Source organism: Carcharodon carcharias, chromosome 11 (genome assembly GCF_017639515.1).
Source record: "Carcharodon carcharias isolate sCarCar2 chromosome 11, sCarCar2.pri, whole genome shotgun sequence".
NCBI lineage: Eukaryota > Metazoa > Chordata > Chondrichthyes > Lamniformes > Lamnidae > Carcharodon > Carcharodon carcharias.
The window spans coordinates 108716549-108735491 of record NC_054477.1 but is presented as its reverse complement, the minus strand read 5'-3'; the positions used below and the strand labels follow the sequence as shown (position 1 = coordinate 108735491).

Below are 18943 nucleotides of genomic sequence, written 5' to 3'. Positions count from 1 at the left end.
AGAAATCTGGAGTGCAAAGAGACTTGGGAGTCCTAGTCCAGGATTCTCTTAAGGTTAACTTGCAGGTTGAGTCAGTAGTTAGGGAGGCAAATGCAATGTTGGCATTTATTTCGAGAGGACTAGAATATAAAAGCAGGGATGTGCTGCTGAGGCTTTATAAGGCTCTGGTCAGACCACATTTAGAATATTGTGAGCAATTTTGGGCCCTGTATCTCAGGAAGGATGTGCTGGCCCTGGAGAAGGTCCAGAGGAGGTTCACAAGAATGATCCCAGGAATGAAAGGCTTAATATATGAGGAACATTTGAGGACTCTGGGTCTATACTCGATGGAGTTTAGAAGGATGAGGGGGGAATCTGATTGAAACTTACAAAATACTGAAAGGCCTGGATAGAGTGGACGTGAGGAAGATGTTTCCATTAGTAGGAGAGACTAGGACTCGAGGACACAGCCTCAGAGTAAAGGGAATACCTTTTAGAACAGAGATGAGGAGAAATTCCTTTAGCCAGAGAGTGGTGAATCTATGGAATTCATTGCCACAGAAGGCTGTGGAGGCCAGGTCATTGAGTGTACTTAAGACCAAGATAGATAGGTTCTTGTTTGGTAAGGGGAGAAGGCGGGAGAATGGGGTTGAGAAACTTATTAGCCATGATTGAATGGCGGAGCAGACTTGATGGGCCGAATGGCCTAATTTCTGCTCCTATGTCTTATGGTCTTAACCCTGTTGATGATATGGACTGATGAATATATGGATCCATTCAATACTTAGAGAAAGGATTATCATCTTTGAAAATAATGTTTTTTTAATTCTTTCCTGGCATGTGAACGTCGCTGGCAAGGCCAGCATTTGTTGCCCTCCACTAATTGCCCTTGAGAAGAAAGTGATGAGCCACTGCCTTTCCAATGTTGTTAGGCAGGCAGTTCCAGGATTTTGATCCAGCGACAGTGACGGAACAGCGATATAGTTGCAAGTCCGGATGGTGTGTAACTTGGAGGGGAGCTTGTAGATGGTGGCATTCCCACATATCTGCTACCCCTTGTCTTACGAGGTGAGAGAGATCACAGGTTTGGAAGGTGTTAACGAAGGAACTTTGGTGAGTTGCTGCATAAATCTTGTATGTGGTATACACTCCTGCCACTGTGTTTGTAGTGGAGGAATTAATGCATAAGGTGATGGATGGGGCGTTGATCAAGCAGGCTGCTTTGTCCTTGATTGTATTGAACTTCTTGAGTGTTAGAGCTGCAGTTAGCCAAGCAAGTGGAGAGTATTGCATCTCACGCCTGACTTGTGCCTCCTCGATGACAGACAGACTTTGGATCAGTTACTCTCTGCAAAAAATCTTCAGCCTCTGACCTGCTGTTGTAGTAACAGTATTTATGTGGCCAATCCGGTTAAAGTTCTGGTTAATGGTAACCCCCAGGATGTTAATGGTGGAGGATTCAATGATAGTAATGCTTCCAAATGACAAGAGATGGTTCGATTCGCTGTTGTTGGAGAAGGTCATTGCCTGCGCTTCTGTGGTGAATTTTACTTGCCTGAGTGATACGGCCAAGCCTGAATGTTGTCCACCAGGTCTTGCTGCATATGAACATGATTGTTTCAATGTCTGAGGAGTTGCGAACAGGACGTCCACCATCTTAAACTGAACACTGCAATCACCAGCAAACATCCCCACTTCTGAACTTATGATGGAGGAAAGTTAATTGATGAAGCAACTGAATTGTTGAAAACGTTTGGAAAGGAAAGGTATAATACCTTCCCATAGATGAACTTCTAATTTGTGGATAAAAACAAAAAAACTGCGGATGCTGCAAATCCAAAACAAAAGCAGAATTACCTGGAAAAACTCAGCAGGTCTGGCAGCATCGGCGGAGAAGAAAAGAGTTGACGTTTCGAGTCCTCATGACCCTTCGACAGAACTTGAGTTCGAATCCAAGAAAGAGTTGAAAAATAAGCTGGTTTAAGGTGTGGAGGGGGGGTGCGGAGAGAGAGAGATAATTGGAGGGGGGGTGTGGTTGTAGGGACAAACAAGCAGTGATAGAAGCAGATCATCAAAAGATGTTGGTGACATCTTTTGATGATCTGCTTCTATCACTGCTTGTTTGTCCCTACAACCACACCAAACCCCTCCACTTCTCTTTCTCTCTCCGCGCACCCCCCCACACACACACACACCTTAAATCAGCTTATATTTCAACTCTTTCTTGGACTCGAACTCAAGTTCTGTCGAAGGGTCATGAGGACTCGAAACGTCAACTCTTTTCTTCGTCCGCCGATGCTGCCAGACCTGCTGAGTTTTTCCAGGTAATTCTGTTTTTGTTTTGTTTCTAATTTGTGGAGCTGCTTAGCCCACCCTGGATAAAGCCTGAACGGGGGAGTCGAGCAGAAATTTGTAGACAGAGAGATTGGATATTTTAAATATGGCAAACCACTATTGGTCTCTTAGAAATGTATGATACAAACCGGGAGGTTCCATGAGCTCTTAAAGTATGAAATGATCAGTTATGCATATACTCCAGCATTAATAGATTTATCCCCATATCTTCACTGAATCATTAAATTGAAGACGTTGGAAACTATTTCACAACAGTACATGACCATCTGATGAAGGGAATGCCACTTCGTAGAGGGCAAGGTTGCCCAAATTTGAATGACTACTTGGCCACAGTTTGGCTTGAACAATTCAGTTACCTAATTTTTGTTCATGACATTAGGTGTTTTAATAGGAAATAGCATTGATAAACAAAGGTTTCACTGTCCAGGTAGGCCTGGATAATATCTGCTCAAAGGAGAGACGTAGGAAAACACATTATGCACCATTTGGATAAGGGAAAGGTTTGCTAATCAATGGGCACAACAGTATCCAGTTCCAATCCTGAGAACAGGCTGGAGGTACAATCTGAACTAACCACAGGATTGTACAGATAATTGGGACCTGGCAGCCAGCCATCACAGGCGTACCTTGCCACATACAATGTGGAACTGTAGTCGGTGCAAGAGGTCACAGTGGCTCAGCAAGGGTATGCCTTTCTGTGGTTTCCATGCAGATTGTGGACTCTTAAAATACTAGAGGTTATGGCACACCCTGGTTGGATGCATGGTCATCTTCTGTGCCATTGTCCAATGTACCAAACAGTTCTGCACGAGCAATTTATATACATGTCCTCTGATTTTTGCTGTGTTCATCATTCTGGGCGCTGTCTATTCTGCACTGGGGCGACCAAATGCAGATTAGGTGACTGCTTTGCCAAATACCTGGCACACCATTTTCACCCTCCTGTCTTTTCCCATCCCAGCTTTGTACACTGTTCCAACAAAGTTCAGGATAAGCTTCAGGAACAATATTTTCCAAAGAAAACTACAATTTCCTGGTGTAAACAATAACTTCAGACTTTAGCTATATTATTCATTTTCAAACCTCATGTTTTCATTCTGCATTTTTTTCAAACTTCACTGATTCTTTTATATTTATACATCCTTTGGTTTTCTAACATTTTCTGTGTTCAGATTTTCTGTACCTTTCCTGACTGAGATTTGTTGCTTTATTCCTCACTGCCATTGCTCTTGACTCCTCCACTGTCTCTCATTAGTCACACTACTTATCTAGTGTCCACGCTACTTAACTAATGAACAGAAATGCCGTCCAATTAAATATTGAGAAAGCAAATGCCATTGTTTTCAGTCCCTTCCATAAACTCTCTCCCCTAGCCACTGACTCCATCTGTCTCTTTTGCACTGTCTGAGGCTAAACAGACCACGGGAGTCCTATGCTGATCAGACCTTGTGCTGATCTTACGACTCCATAGCCCCTCCATGACTAAGACTATCTACTGCAATATCCCCTGTAACATAGCCTATCTCTGCCCTTGCCTCAGCTCATCTGCTGAAACCCTCAACCATTTGTTATCTCTAGACTCTACTATTCCAGTGCTGTCCTGGGTAGCTGGCCTCCACCTTACTGTAAGCTTGAGTTAAACAAGAAATGCTGCCTTTGTCCGCACTCTCACCAATTCCAATTCTTGTTGGCTCCCCACCTCGCAATTCCTCTTAGATTTATCATCTTTGTTCCTATAACATCCTGTAGCTCTCCAACCCTCAGATCTCTGCATGTTTCCAATTCTGTGCTCTTGCACATCTCATCACTCCCCTATTGACGTCCATGCCTTCAGTAGCTTAGGCACTGAGCTGCAAGGTTTCCTCTTTAAACCTCTCCAATTCTCTTTTTTCCCCCTCCTTTAAGACATCTTTAACATCTACCTCTGACAAAAAATTAGCTGCCAACCAATCAAAGCTATAACACAGGTCTACAAATATACTGACCAACTGAAGCAGCATGTGATAGAGCTAAGTGATCCCACAACCGAAGGATCAGATCAAAGCTCTGCAGTCTTGCCACAAACAGCCGTAAAAGGTGGTGGGCAGTAAAGAACTTAACGGAGGAGGAAGCTCCAAATATATCACCATTCTCAATGATGGAGGAATCCCAACACATCAGTACAAGAGACCAGGCTGGAACATATCTTCAGCCAGAAATGCCTAGTGGGTTGTCCATCCTGAGGTCCCCAACATGACAGTTGCCAACCTTCAGCCAATTCTATTCACTGCATGTGATATCAAAAAACAGCTGAAGGCACTGGATATTGCAATGACTGGGGGCCCTGACAACATTCCAGCAGTATTGAAGACTTGTGTCCCAGAAGTAGCCAGGTCCCTAGCCAAGTTGTTCCAGTACAGCTACCGCTACCTGACAATATGGAAAATTGCCCAGGTATGTCCTACCCACAAAAAGCAGGACAAATCCAAACCAACCGGTTATGGGCCTGTCAATCTACTCTTGATCATCAGCAAAGTGATGGAGCATAGGAACAGGAGTAGGCCATTCAACCCATTGAGCCTGCTCCACCATTCAAGATGATCATTGGTTGATCATCCATTTTGATGCCTTTTTCCCCACACTATCCTCATGTACCTTTATGTCACTGGTATTTAGAAATCTGTCAATTTCTGCTTTAACCATAATGACTGAGCTTCCACAGTCCTCTGGGGTAGAGAATTCCAAAGATTCACACCCCTCTGAGAAAAAACAAATTCTCCTCATCTTGGTCCTAAGTGGCTTCCTCTCTATTTTGAAATTGTGTCCCCTGGTTCTAGACTCCCCAACCAGGGAAACATCTTAACCTGCATCTACCCTGCCTATCCCTTTAAGTATTTTGTAGATTTTAATGAGATCACCTCTCATTCTTCAAAACTCTAGAGAATACAAACACAGCTGCCCTAATCTCTCTCCATTGGACAGTCCCGCTATCCCCTGAACAAGCCTAGTGAACTTTTGCTGCACAAAAAGCCGATGAGGGTAATGTTGATGTGGTGTACATGGACTTTGATAAGACATTTGACACAGTGCCACACAACTGACTTGAGTAAAGTTATTGCTCAAGGAATAAAAGGGGCTGTAGCAATGTCAATAACAAAATTGGCTGAAAAATAGGAAGCAGGTCAATGAATATTTTTCGGACTGGAGGAAGGTTTGTGGTGGAGTTCCCCGGGGTCAGTATTGGGACCCTTGCTTTTCCTGATATAGATTAATGATCTACATTTTGGTGTGTGGTGGACAATTTCAAAGTTTGCAGATGATAACGAAGCTTGGGAGTGTTGTGAACTGTGAGGAGGACGGTATGGAACTTCAGGAGGACATAGACAAGTCGGTGGAGTGAGCAGATAGGTGACAGATGAAGTTCAATGTGGAGAAGTGTGACATGATCCATTTTTGTAGGAAGAACATGGACAGTCAGTATAAAATAAAGAGTGGAATTTTAAAGGGGATGCAGGAGCAGAAATTCTTGGGCTTATATGCGCATGGATCATTGAAGGTGGCAGGACAAGTGGAGAGAGCAGTTAATAAAGCATTTAGTATCCTGGGCTTTATTAATAGGGGCATAGAGTACAAGAGCAGGGAGTTTATGCTGAATTTAGATACGACACTCATTAGACCTCAGCTGGAATACGGTGTACAGTTCTGGGCACCATATTATAGGAAGGGTATGAACACTTTGGAAAGAGTACAGAAGAGGTTTACAAGAATGGTTCCAGGGATGAGAAACTGAGGATAGATTGAAGAGATTGGGACTGTTGTCCTTGGAGAGAAGGAAGGCTAAGAGGAGTTTTGATTGAGATGTTCAAAATCATGAGAGGGCTGGATGGAGTAGATAGAGAGAAGCTGTTCCCACTCATAAAAGGACCAAGAACAGTAGGGCACAGAGTTAAAGTGACTTGCAAAAGAAGCAAGTGTGACGTGAGACAAACCTTTTTCATACAAAAAGTGGTTCAGGTCTGGAATGCATTGCCTGGAAGTGTGATGGAGGCAGGTTCAGTCGAGGCATTCAAGAGAACATTTATGATTATTTGGATAGAAACAATGTGCAAGCGTGTGGGGAAAAGGCAGGGCAATGGCAGGGGGTGATAATGCTTGTTTGGAGAACCGGTGCAGACATGATGGGCCGAATGGCCTCTTTCTGTGCCATTAAGATTCTGTGATTCACTCCCCTAAGGTAAGGGGACCAAAACTATACACACTACTCTATGTGTGGCCTAACCAAGGTTCTGGACAATTGAAGCAAGACTTCGCTACTCGTGTACTCAAATCCTCTTGCAATAGAGACTAACAGAATTGCTTGCTGCACTTGCATGTTAGCTTTGTGACTTATTGACGAGGACATCTACATCTACACTTTCTAATCTCTCATCATTTAAGAAATGCTCTGCGCATCTGTTCCTCCTACCAAAGTGGGTGGCCTCACATTTTTCTACATTATGTTCCATCTGCCATGTTCTTGCCCACTCACTATCCCCTTGAAGTTACTTTGCATCCGCAAACTTAGAAATATTACATTTGGTCCCCATATCCAAATCATTGATATATATTGTGAACAGTTGGGGCCCAAATACTGATCCTCACTAACCTCAGCCTGTCAATGTGAGAATGACTCATTTATTCCTACTCTCTGTTTCCTGCCTGTTAACCAGTCCTTAATCCATGCCAGTATATTACTTCCTATTCCATGTGGTTTAATTTTGCTCACTAACCTCTTGTTGAGGATTTTATCGAAAGCCTTCTGAAAATCCACGTACACTACATCCACCTTTATCAATTCTGTTAATAACATGCTCACAAAATTTCAACACGTTCGTCAATCATGATTCCCCATTCATAAATCCATGTTAACTATACCCAGTCAGATCATTATTATCTAAGTATCCATTTGTCACATACTTTGTAACAGATTACAGCATTTTTCCAATACTGATGTAAAGCTAACAGGCCTGTAGTTTCCCTTTTACTCTCTCCGTCCCTTCTTAAAGAGTGGGTGATATTTGCCACCTTCCAATCTGCAGGAACAGTTCCAGAATCTATAGAATTTTAGAAGATGATCACCAATGCATCCACCATCACCATAGCTACCTCTTTCAACACTCTGTGATGTAAAATAACAGGCCCTGGGGACTTAACCTTCAGTCAGTCCCATTGATTTCTCCAATACAACCTTCTTACTAATACTAATTTCCTTCACTTCCTCATTCTCACATGTCCTTTGCATCTGTCATTCTGGGAAGTTTCTTGTTGCATAACTGCTATCAGACAGCACTTACACAACAATAACCTGCTCAGTTTGGGTTCCTCCAGGGCCACTTGACTCCTGACTTCATTATAGCCTTGGTTCAAACATGAACCAAAGAACTGAATTCAAGATGAGGTGTGAATGAGGGCTCTTGATTATAAGGCAGAATTTGACCGAATGTGGCATTTAAGGAGCGCTTGCAAATTTGAAGCCAGTGGGAGTTGGTGGGGAAGAAATCTCCAATGCTTGGAGTCATACCTAGCACAAAGGAAGATGGTTGTGTTTGAGAAAGGTCAGTCATCTCCCAGGACATTGTTGCAGGAATTCTTCAGGATAGTGTCCTAGGGCCAATCACTTTCACCTGCTTCATCAATGACCTTCCTTCCATCATAAGGTCAGAACTGGGGATGTTCACTGATAATTGCACAATGTTCAGCCTCACTCACAACTCCTCAAATACTGAAGCTGTCCATGCCAATATACAGCAAGACCTGGACAATATTCAGACTTAGGCTGATAAGAGACAACTAAAACTCACGCCATGCAAGTTCCAGGCAATGACCGTCTCCAACATAAAAGAATGTAACTATCTTCCCATGATATTCAATGGCAATACTGTCGCTGAATCCCCCACATCAATATCCTGGGGGTTACCATAAACCAGAAACAAAACCGGCCCAGCCATATAGATAATGTGGCTGCAAGAGCAGGCCAGAGGCTGGAAATTCTATGCTGGGTAAACGACCTTCTGATTCCCCAAAGCCTGCCCATTGTCTACAGGTACAAGTCAAGAATGGGATGGAATGCACTCCGTTTGCCTAAATGAGTGCCAAGCTTCAACAATAATCAAGAAAACCGAACACCATCCAGGAAAAAAGCAGCCTGCTTGATCGACACCCTGTCCACCACCAACTGCCTCCACCACTGGCACACAGTGGCAGCAATGTGTGGCATATACAAGATACGCTGCAGCAAACTGTCAAGCCTTTGTGACAGCACCTTTTCAATCCGTGGCCTGTACTACCTAGAAGGAAAAAGGCAGCAGGCACATGGGAACACCACCTCTTGCAAGTTCCCCTCAAAGCCACATACCATCCTGGCTTGGAAATGTATTGATGTTATTTCACTGCTGCTGGGTCAAAAAGTGGAGCTTCCTTCCTAACTATGCCAGATGGACTGCAGATGTTCAAGGCGGCAGCTCACAACCACCTTCTCAAGGGCAGTTAGGGATGGGCAACAAATGCTGGACTTTCCAGCAACACTTGTTTAAAAAAAACTTTTAGTCACCTGTCTTAATATCTCTTATGACTCGATGTTGCATTTTGTTTATCAATCAGCATATACTTAAATGCTCACTTTCAATCTTCCAATATTTACCAAATGGTTAACTGAAAGTCTAGCATTTTCAACCAAACATTACAATTTCAAAAAGCTGTTGCCACCTTGAAATGAACACTGGGAACAGAAAGGGAGAATTTAAAGGGCATGATTTTGAAGTTCTAAAAGGCAGCCGGAGAGGAAGTTTCAAATTGGTACAATACGATACAATAATTGAAGAAAGTTAACATTGAAGTTTAAGTTTTTAAAAAGTATTGACATTAGAAAATAGGTAATTATAGATGTCGTTTTGTGCAAAATTGATTTAGTGTCATAGAGGTCTACAGCACAGGAAAAGGCTCTTTGGCCCATTGGATCTGCACCAGTCAAACAAGCACCTAACTATTCTAATCCCATTTTCCAGCACTGGGCCCATACCCTTGTATGCCATGGCATCGCAAGACTGTAAAAGAGGTTTGTGTTTTAGTAGTTAAGGGCAGTGTTACAGACAGGTGGAGGATTAATTTAAACAGTCTGATTTCTCCTCTCACTACCTGTTCGGAAAAAGAAAGGTGTTTTTGATTTCTGATTTCCCCCTTTATAAGTGGTGGCGTAGTTTCCTTAGCCCTTCAATTTGGAGTCATTCAATCCTCTATTAATAACCCCACAGCAAACTCATGGTAGGATAAAATATGAGGGTTTAGTTTACAAACACACAATACTTGGGAAGGGTTTTTGCAACGTCCACCCCTTTTTGCTTTCATACTATAAAAGAGGGATAAAGGAAAGAAACGGGTACAGGGCAAGATCATGATAAAAATTAAGAGTTATGGTTTCACGTGAGTCCAAAATGAAAAGTCCAATGGTGTATTCCTTCAATGGTTAGCAGGCTGAAACTGTTGTAGGGTGATCCGTCATCCCAGAAGCAAGAATTTGCCAGGTGGAAGAGGGCACGTAAAGGTGAATTAGCCTTATAGGCCCAGGTGCAGGAGGCCCAGTAACTCAGTGTAGATTATGGCTGGGCAATTGACCTAGATACAGTGCTTTCTGCTGCTACCTTTCTAAGTGGTAAAATGGTAGACTTCCTGGGTTGAGTTCCACATGGCAATATTTCGGTTCTAGCAGCTTGCGGAGGGTGGGGGCTTCATGTGACATACTTCCCACTTCCTCTCCTGAGTGTTGGACAAAAGATGTATTTTTCCAGGTCTTGAATCTTGAGTTAAGGTTCATTTTGTCCTTGCAGACATGCTGTCTCCGTTGGCCAGAGCTCTGCCTTAGAAATGTAAAGGGCGTGGGTGTATTTCTTTGGAATTTGATTGCCAGCCGTTGCAGAGGTCATTAGCACCTCTTTAAAGATAACAAGGGCCCTGCTGGTTTCTGAAGGCTAGAAATTCTTCTGGCATAAGCACATAAGAATTGGAGCAGGAGTCGGCCATTTGGCTCTTCATTCAATAAGATCGTGGCTAATCTGCCCCAGGCCTTAACTCCTCTTTTGTGTCAACCCCTCATAGCCCTCAACTCCCCAATATTTAAAAAATCTATCTACATCTTCTTTAAATGCTTTCAGTGATCTAGCCTCCACAACTGTCTGGGGTAGAGAATTCCAGACATTCACTACCCTCTGAGAGAAGAAATCCCTTTGCATCTCAGTTTTAAATGAGTGTCCTCTTATTCTGTAACTATTTTCCCTAGTTTGAGATTCCCCCACTAATGGAAACATCTTCTCAACATCTACCCTGCAAACCCCCTCAGAGTCTTGTACGTTTCAATAAGATCACTCCTCATTCTCCTAAAGTCAAATGAATGAAGGCCTAACCTGCTTAGCCGTTTTTGATAAGTCAACCCCCTCATCCAGGCATCAGCCTAGTGAATTTCTTTTGAACAGCCTCCAATGCCAGCATATCATTTCTTAAATATGGGGACCAAAACTATACACAGTACCCCGGGTGCATCCTCACCAACACCCTGTACACTTGAAACAAGACTTCCCTATTTTTAAACTCCAACCCCCTAGCAATACAGGCCAAAATTCCATTTGCCTTCTTAATTACTTGCTGCACCTGCATGCTAACTTTGTGTTTCATGCACAAAGACACCAAGATCCCTCTGTGCTGAACTCTTTTGGAGTCTCTGTCCATTTAAATAATAGTCTGCATTTTGATTCTTCCTACCAAAGTGCATGACCTCACTTTCCTACATTAAACTCCATCTGCCAAGTTTTTGCCCACTCACTGAATCTATCTATATCCCCCTTGCAGATTCCTTATGTCCTCATCACAACATGCCTTCCCACCTATTTTAATATAATCAACAGATTTGGATACATTACACTCTGCCCCTCCAAATCATTAATATAGATAGTAAATAATTGAGGTCCTAGGACTGATCATTGTGGCATTCCACTAGTTAATGTAATTCCAACCTGAAAAAGACCCATTAATTCCAACTCTTGTCTTCTGTTTGTTTACCAATCCTCAATCCATGCTAATACATTACCCCCAATACTGTGAGCTCCAATCTTGTGCAATAATGTTTCGTGTGGCACCTTATCAAATGCCTTCTGGAAATCCAAATACACTACATCTACCGGTTCCTCTTTATCAACTCTGCTTGTTATATCCTCAAAGAACTCTAGCAAATTTGTCAAACATGATTTCCCTATCACAAAACCATGTTGACTCTGATTGCATTAAGCTTTTCTAAATACCCTGCTATTTCTTCCTTGATAATGGACTGTAGCATTTTCTCAGTGACAGATGTTAGGCTGACTGGCCTATAGTTTCATGCTTTTTGTCTCCCTCCTTTCTTGAACAGGGGCGTCACCTAGCGGTTTTCAAATCCGCTGGGACCATCCCGGAATCCAGTAAGCTGTGGAATATTTTGATCAAGGCCTCCACTACCTCTGCAGCCACTTCCTTTAAAACCCTACGATGCAGGCCATCAGGTCCTGGCGACTTGTTTGCCTTTAGTCCCATTAGTTTGTCAAATACTTTGTCCCTTGCGTTGGAGACTGTTACAAGATCTTTTCTCCCATTAACTCCTTGCTTATCTGATTTCTTTGGAATGTTTATAGTGTCCTCCACTGTGAAGACCGATGCAAAATATTGGTTTAAATTATCTGCCATTTCCCTGTTCCTTGTTATCAATTCCCCAGTTGCATCCTCAAAGGAACCCATGCTTACTTTAGCCACTCTTTCTTTTCATATACCTGTAGGAAGCTCTTACTGTTTGTTTTTATATTTCTTGCCAATTTACTTGCACAATCAATTTTCTCTCTCTTTATTCGCTTTTTAGTCATCTGCAGCTGGTTCCTAAAAAAAAAAAAATTCCAAATCCTCTGGCTTACCACTAATTTTTGCCACTTTATATGCCTTAGTTTTTGATTGGATACTGTCCTTGACCACCTTTGTTAACCACGGGCGGTTCATCCTTCTCAAGTTCTCCTTTATGACCAGGATAAATTTTTGCTGAGCATTATGAAATATTTGTTTTAATGTCTGTCATGGCTCATCCACTGACCTTCCCCTTAGTCTATTTTCCCGGCCCGCTTTCGATAACTCTTTCTTCATACCTCTGTAATTGGCCTTATTTAAGTTGAGGACACTAGTTTGTGACCTGAGTTGCTCACCCTCAAACTGAATTTAAAATTATACTATGTTACGATCGCTACCCCCTAGAGTATCCTTAACTACGATGTCTCTTATTAATCCCACCTCATTACACATTACTAGATCTAAAATAGCCTGTTCCCGGGTAGGTCCTGCAACGTATTGCTCTAAGAAACAATCCCTGATGCACCCTACAAATTTCTTTTCCATGTTACCCTTGCCAATCTTAACTGTCCAGTCAGTATGCAGATTAAGATCACTCATGACAATTGTAGCACCCTCCTTCTTTGTCCTACAGTGAGGCAACTCTTCAGGGGCCTATAGACGACTCCCACCCATGACTTCTTCCCCTTGCTATTCCTTATTTCCACCCAAACTGATTTCGCATCATGATCTATTGCACCTATATCACTACTCTCCACTGCACTGATATCTTCCTTTCTTAACAAGGCTACCCCACCTCGTTTTCCTGTTTACCTATTTTTTCGGAAAGTCGAATACTCTTGATCATTGAATTCCCAGGCCTAATCACCCTGCAACCATGTCTCTGTAATAGCTATCAAGTCATATTCATTTATTTCTATTTGTGCCATCAACTTATCTATCTTGTTACAAATGCTGCGTGCATTCAGTTAAAGAGCCTTAAGCTTTGCCTTTTTACCATTATTGCTCATTCTGGTTCTGATTTCTGCTGCATTCTTCTGCTTATGTTTTCTGCCCTTCCCTGTCACACTTTGACTATCATTCACTTCTTCACTACCCTGCACCTCTGTTCTCTCGTTTCTTTTTGATTTTTTAAACTTCCCTTCAATTGAAACTCCCTCCAGCCCCCAATTAGTTTAAAGTCCTATCTACAACCCAGTTATACGATTCGCAACGACACTGGTCCCAGCATGGTTCAAATGAAACCCATCCCAAAGGGAAAGCTCTCTCCTTCCCCAGTAATGGTGCCAGTGCCCCATGAATCGGAACCCATTTCTCCACCAAATCTTTGAGCCACGCATTTACCCCTCTAATTTATTTACCCTATGCCAATTTGCCCGTGGCTCAGGTAGTAATCCAGAGATGATTACCTTTGTGGTTCTGCTTTTTAATTTAGCCCCTCAACTTGTTTCCTAGTCCTACCTATGTTGTTGATACCTACGTGGACCATGATAACTGGAGCCTTCTCATTCCTCTCCAGCCCAGAAGAGAAGTCCTTAACCTTGGCACAGCCTTCAGGACTCTGTCTTTGCTGCAGAGAACAGAATCTATTCCCCCAACTATGCTATCCCCTATTTCTATTACATTTTTCTCCCCCCGCTTGAATGGCACTCTGTACCATGGTGCTGTGGTCAGTTCGCTCAGCTGTCCATGCTGGAAGCAAGAACCTCGTAATTATTGGATAAGGGCAATGGCTGAGGCTGCTCCAAAGCTAAATTTTGGATCCCCATACCTGCCTCACTCCCAGTCATACCCTCCTGTCCCTGACCACAGTCCAAATTTGATGTAATTAATCTAAGGGGTGTGACTGTCTCATGAAACAATGTCCAGGTAACTCTCCCCCTCCCTGATGTGTCAGTGTCTGCAGCTCGAACTCCAGCTCATCAACTCTGAGCCGAGGTTTCTCGAGCAACCAATGCTTGAGTCATGAGTATGAGTCATGGCTAGCCAGGGTAAAGCCTTGACCAGTTTTAAAATAATTTAATTAAGTAGTCAGGTTGACATAGATTTATTTTCCAACCTGTCTTCCGGATGGGACTGCAGGAATAAAGGTATATTGTTTCATTCTGTATTATTAATTTGGGGGTTCTGTGTTTCACTGCATGATTTGGAAACAAAAATGATGAGGTCAGAGAGATGCAGTTTGCTGAGGTTCCAGGCAGTCTTCAGTTAGTGCAGGTCTACTGAAGCTTCTCTCTGACATTTCTATAAGATGATCATTGTTGTACTTTTTCTTTTGGATGCATTTGTTGAAAACATCAGTATTCAGATGGCTGAATGTTCTTATTAAATAATGTGTCTTTAATTTATTTTATGGGATTTTAGTGCAGCCGCAGCGGTATCCATCCTCATCTCACTGCACAAAGAATTGGGATAAGCTAGTAATGGAGATTAAACAGGAGGAGAATGATGAGAAACCTGAGGGAGATGCTGCTCTAAACCAGCTCTTTCAGAAAATCTATGCTGATGGGTCTGATGAAGTGAAGCGTGCTATGAATAAGTCATTTGTAAGTATTGCACCCTTCGTAGTTTTTCTTGTATATTTATTTTAATAGGCCTAATCCTCTGAGGAGTGGCAATCACCATCGGATTACCACTCTGCTCCTAATTACTTACCTAGCACTGGAGCTCCACATTTCTCACCTGGACTTCCAAACAGGGCATCCTGAGAAATGTGGAGTCTGCTTGCTCTTGGAGTCTTTCCTTCGTAGTGTAGGAGCATCAGGCAAAGCCAAACCATGCTCCCTTTTTACAGCATTAGCTGCCATATACAGGTAAGTTTAAGGCACTTCGACAAGCTGCAGTGAGAAGGTAAATGGGCAAGGGATAGGTTGGGTCAGGAGGATAGTTGCAGGGCTGGGGTTTGGTGAGTGGGGTGCAATAGCCAGGTTGAGGGGAAGCAACCGAGTGGTGGGGGTGGGTCTTCAGGGAGCCGGGAGGGTCAGTAGTGTAGTTACCTAGGAGTTAGAACTGCTTTTAATTCTTCTAATTTTTCCTGGGTAGCTATTCTGGCAAGTGAGTCGGAACCATCCGAAGTCCCTAACTTTAACTCAGGATTTTTGAGGGTTCCAGACGTAGGGTAATCACCCGACAGAAGTTGAAACTTCCCGGGCAGTTCCCACAGAGCCCTTGTGTTGGGACTTCTGAGGGGTCCCCAGCACCTTCTGTGGGTTACAACCATCCAGAGACTGGAAGATCTGAGCCAGTATGGTTACATGTTGCATGTTACATCAGTAAGTAAAGCAAAACTTGTAAAATAAATTAAAGGAGTTTGTAATTTTGTTTTTACCCTGGCTTTGAGCAATTGGACCCTGCAAAAATAAATGTTTTGGATGCAGTGGACTCTTGTGAATGCTTATTTTGATGAGGTAATACGTGTCACCAAGGCGACTGAAGGCCTGATTTGCTCAATCAGGTGCTCTTGGTAAACACCAACACTTTCAGGGAATACTGACCAAAAAATCATTTGCCAGCCATCCCTCATTTTTTTTTAATGAATGGAAAATCATAGTCCACAGGTATGGTCCTGACCAGTGCTCCCTGAAAAATGCTGTTCCTAGAGAGGTCACTTGATTTCAGAATCTGTCCTAATAATACAATATTGGAAACATGTACAAAATTTTTTTTTTAAATAGACATTGTGCATTTGTGTAAATTATCATTTTTGCTTGGGACTATTATAACTCAGTTGACCTGGCTCAATATTATTTGCTCAATTTCCAGCTACAGATTTTTCTAGCATATAGTAAATAACAATGGCACCAACACAGTCCCCTGTAAAACATTGATTTGTGCTGTTTCCATCATTTGAACTGTTTTAATATTGCTAATCTATGATTCTGTTTGCCAATTGTTTCTTCCACTTCTAACTTCAGCAGGGATCCTTTAATTCACTGCAATTTGCTTTTTCCCCCAGTTGAATGTGTTTGACCTCAATTTAAAACCCTCTTATTCTTTGGCTGAAACTAGTTATATAATGATCACTGTTTCAAGCTTAATCCTTCTGCAAAATCCCAATAATTTGAATGCCTCTATCTTGGACAACATTTCAGCCTCGCACTTAGATCCTTAATCTGGCCATGCTTTTACTGACTGGATGTGGAATATGATGTACCCTACAGGATTGCTTTCAATAAGAATCATGACTTTTGGTTAATTTAGCTTCTGCACCTCCATTCTTAAGGATTTTGTTCCTGGCACCTGGAACACAACACACCTTTTGGTTACTTATTCGGGTTATAAACTCTGTTGTTTAATCTGCCACTATCGCAGAATTCTTGCACACTCATCACTCACTAATCCACCAACAGCCAACTCCTTGCAGTTGCCTTCCCCAAGTTGGTGCATTTGGAACAAGCGTTCAAAATTGAAAAAATGTTTGCTAAGGTATTGTCCTCAGAGGACACCTTAATGTCCTTCCTTCTTCATGCACCAGAACGGCGCACAACCCGTTTCTAATTTTTGCCCCCTTATTTTCCAAAACTGCCTTTTGTCCAGTTGCTGTATCTAATGGAGAAGCATCTTCTGCTGTTCCACAAACTCTAACTTTGAGCTTGACTGAATGTAGCTAAGGCACCTCCTGTAGGTGTTTGCTTTGGAAACTCAAACAATCCAGGAACGACCCCATGCAGCAAGATTTGGGCAGCACAGATTGTTCTGACCTCCTAACTATTTTAAACTTAGTTACTTGTCCTATCCAAATATACTGTGTACACAGCACAAAAGTCCAAAAAGTGAATTCATTTCTATTCACAATATAAGCTTTGAAGATCTGTCTTGTGACCAAGGTGGATTTAACACAAAAGAAATTTAAAATCCAATTAGCTGCATTCCTTGGCACTGATGCTATTCAATTGGTATAACCATCAGCAGAAATTTAGGTCATGATACAAATGTGAGCATTGTTGTTGACTTGGGCTAAAAACTAAGATTCACTTTTTCATGTCCTTTTAGACTGAATCTGGAGGTACCGTTCTAAGCACAAATTGGACCGAAGTGGGCAAAAAAACAGTGGCTGTGAATCCTCCAGATGACATGGAGTGGAAGAAACTTTGATGTTTAAGCTTAGTGCGGTGTTTGTCACGGTTAATTCAACTTTAAAAGCAGCTTATGAACTTTTTCCTTCTGTTTCAACACTGATTATGTACTAGACAATGCCTTAGGCTTGGATGATCTTTGCATGGATTTGATGCATTCTTGAGTCGGACATTAATGTTAGAAGTTCAAGATTTTTTCACTTTTACATATTTTAATGTTAAAGTGTCAGCAGTTTCCACCCACTGAATAAATTGGGTATGCATACATATATGGTGTTGCTGCATGTGTGAATAGTTTTATATCAACCCTTGTTTGCATATCCATTGATTTCACCCACCTAACTATTTGCTCTTGTCATGCTGATGCAGAGTTTTTTTGAATATTATACAAGCGTGCTGCATCTAACATTGATGTGGTTTTATTTTGCTCATGAGGCAGACTGGCATACATTGCAATTGGGCTTCAGTTGCATTAATATGAATTATTTGGTGTCATTTTTGCGGTGGAACTTTGAACCAGTGAAGGACTGATAAAGTAAACAATAAGAAAATGTCAAAACAAAGTAAAATCACACCAATTTTTTCATTTTGCAATTGAATGTTTGTTTTCCTGTTTAGGGTTGATTTTGTTAAATTAATCTTTTTGCTTTGACTACTCATTTTGCTTTGGTTTCATGAACTCTTTAAGACTTGATGGACAAATGTAAATACATTGCCTCTTTACTTCACCTTTGTGTTTGTGTTTTTTCAAGTGTTCACTTGTGTCTAAGTATGCAAAAATTGCCGTGAAATAGGAATCAAAAACTCATAAGTGACCTTGTAAAATTTGTTAGAGTTCAAGTAAGATGTTTAAAGAAACATCTCACTACAGAAATGGCTAATCATTGCACTTTAGACAATTTTTCCTTTAAATATTTTCCATTGACTCTCATATTTTTAACCAATGTACTGGTCAATAATGTCTGTATGAGGTTTGTCAGGCACAGCAATCAATGGAATTGGAGTGATAGATTTTACAGTTCCAAATATGTTGCATATAAGATTTTGCTACACAAAGGCATTTTCATAATGATGGATTTCTGTCATTCAAATTTGAAAAATCTACAGGGCACCTGAAGAATACAGGCAAGGAAGATTTCAGACTCAATTCTCTGATATATGTTGAAATAGCTGACCTTGTTCAAGGTGGCAGGATCCAAGCACCAATGGCCAGCCAACGATCAATGTTGAAGCTCAAATTTAACAAAAGGTACTTGAAGAAGATATTGGACAATCACTAATCCTCAAAAGGTAATAGCAATAGGAGATAACCTAGAAACCATTTTTAAATGGACAATTAATGTTTGACCTACTGCATGTCCACACATTTTTGAAGCACCTGCCGTTTTTATAGCTTTCACCCTCTAACTCTGACCTCAGAAGTACATTTGGAACCTTTGAACTCCTATTATTTGAGCTGTTTTGGCAATTTATAAAGTGCAACATTTGAATTACCTTAACCAAACAAATTTACGATTGCCAAAACTAGATATTTCTAAAATATTAATATGAACTAGATGATTTTGACAAAATTTTCATCCTCGGATGAAAGAGCCGTGTATCTAGCGCAGTCAGAAAACCATGCTTGGGAAACTCGGAAGTGCAAATGGTAGAATATGATGATA

At 41.7% G+C, this 18943-nt stretch overlaps 1 protein-coding gene across 2 annotated transcripts in view; it reads left to right on the top strand.

Annotated features, from left to right (window-relative positions):
• The window catches only part of sugt1 (SGT1 homolog, MIS12 kinetochore complex assembly cochaperone), a 146380-nt gene extending 128373 nt beyond the window's left edge, over positions 1-18007 (top strand). For both annotated transcript variants that reach the window (XM_041198953.1, XM_041198954.1), the window contains 2 exons: positions 14569-14750; positions 17197-18007. In XM_041198953.1, coding sequence (XP_041054887.1) covers positions 14569-14750; positions 17197-17298 — 284 coding nt within the window. In that variant the 3' untranslated portion in view covers positions 17299-18007. The remainder of the gene's footprint in view (positions 1-14568; positions 14751-17196) is intronic.
• Positions 18008-18943: the final 936 nt, after the last annotated feature.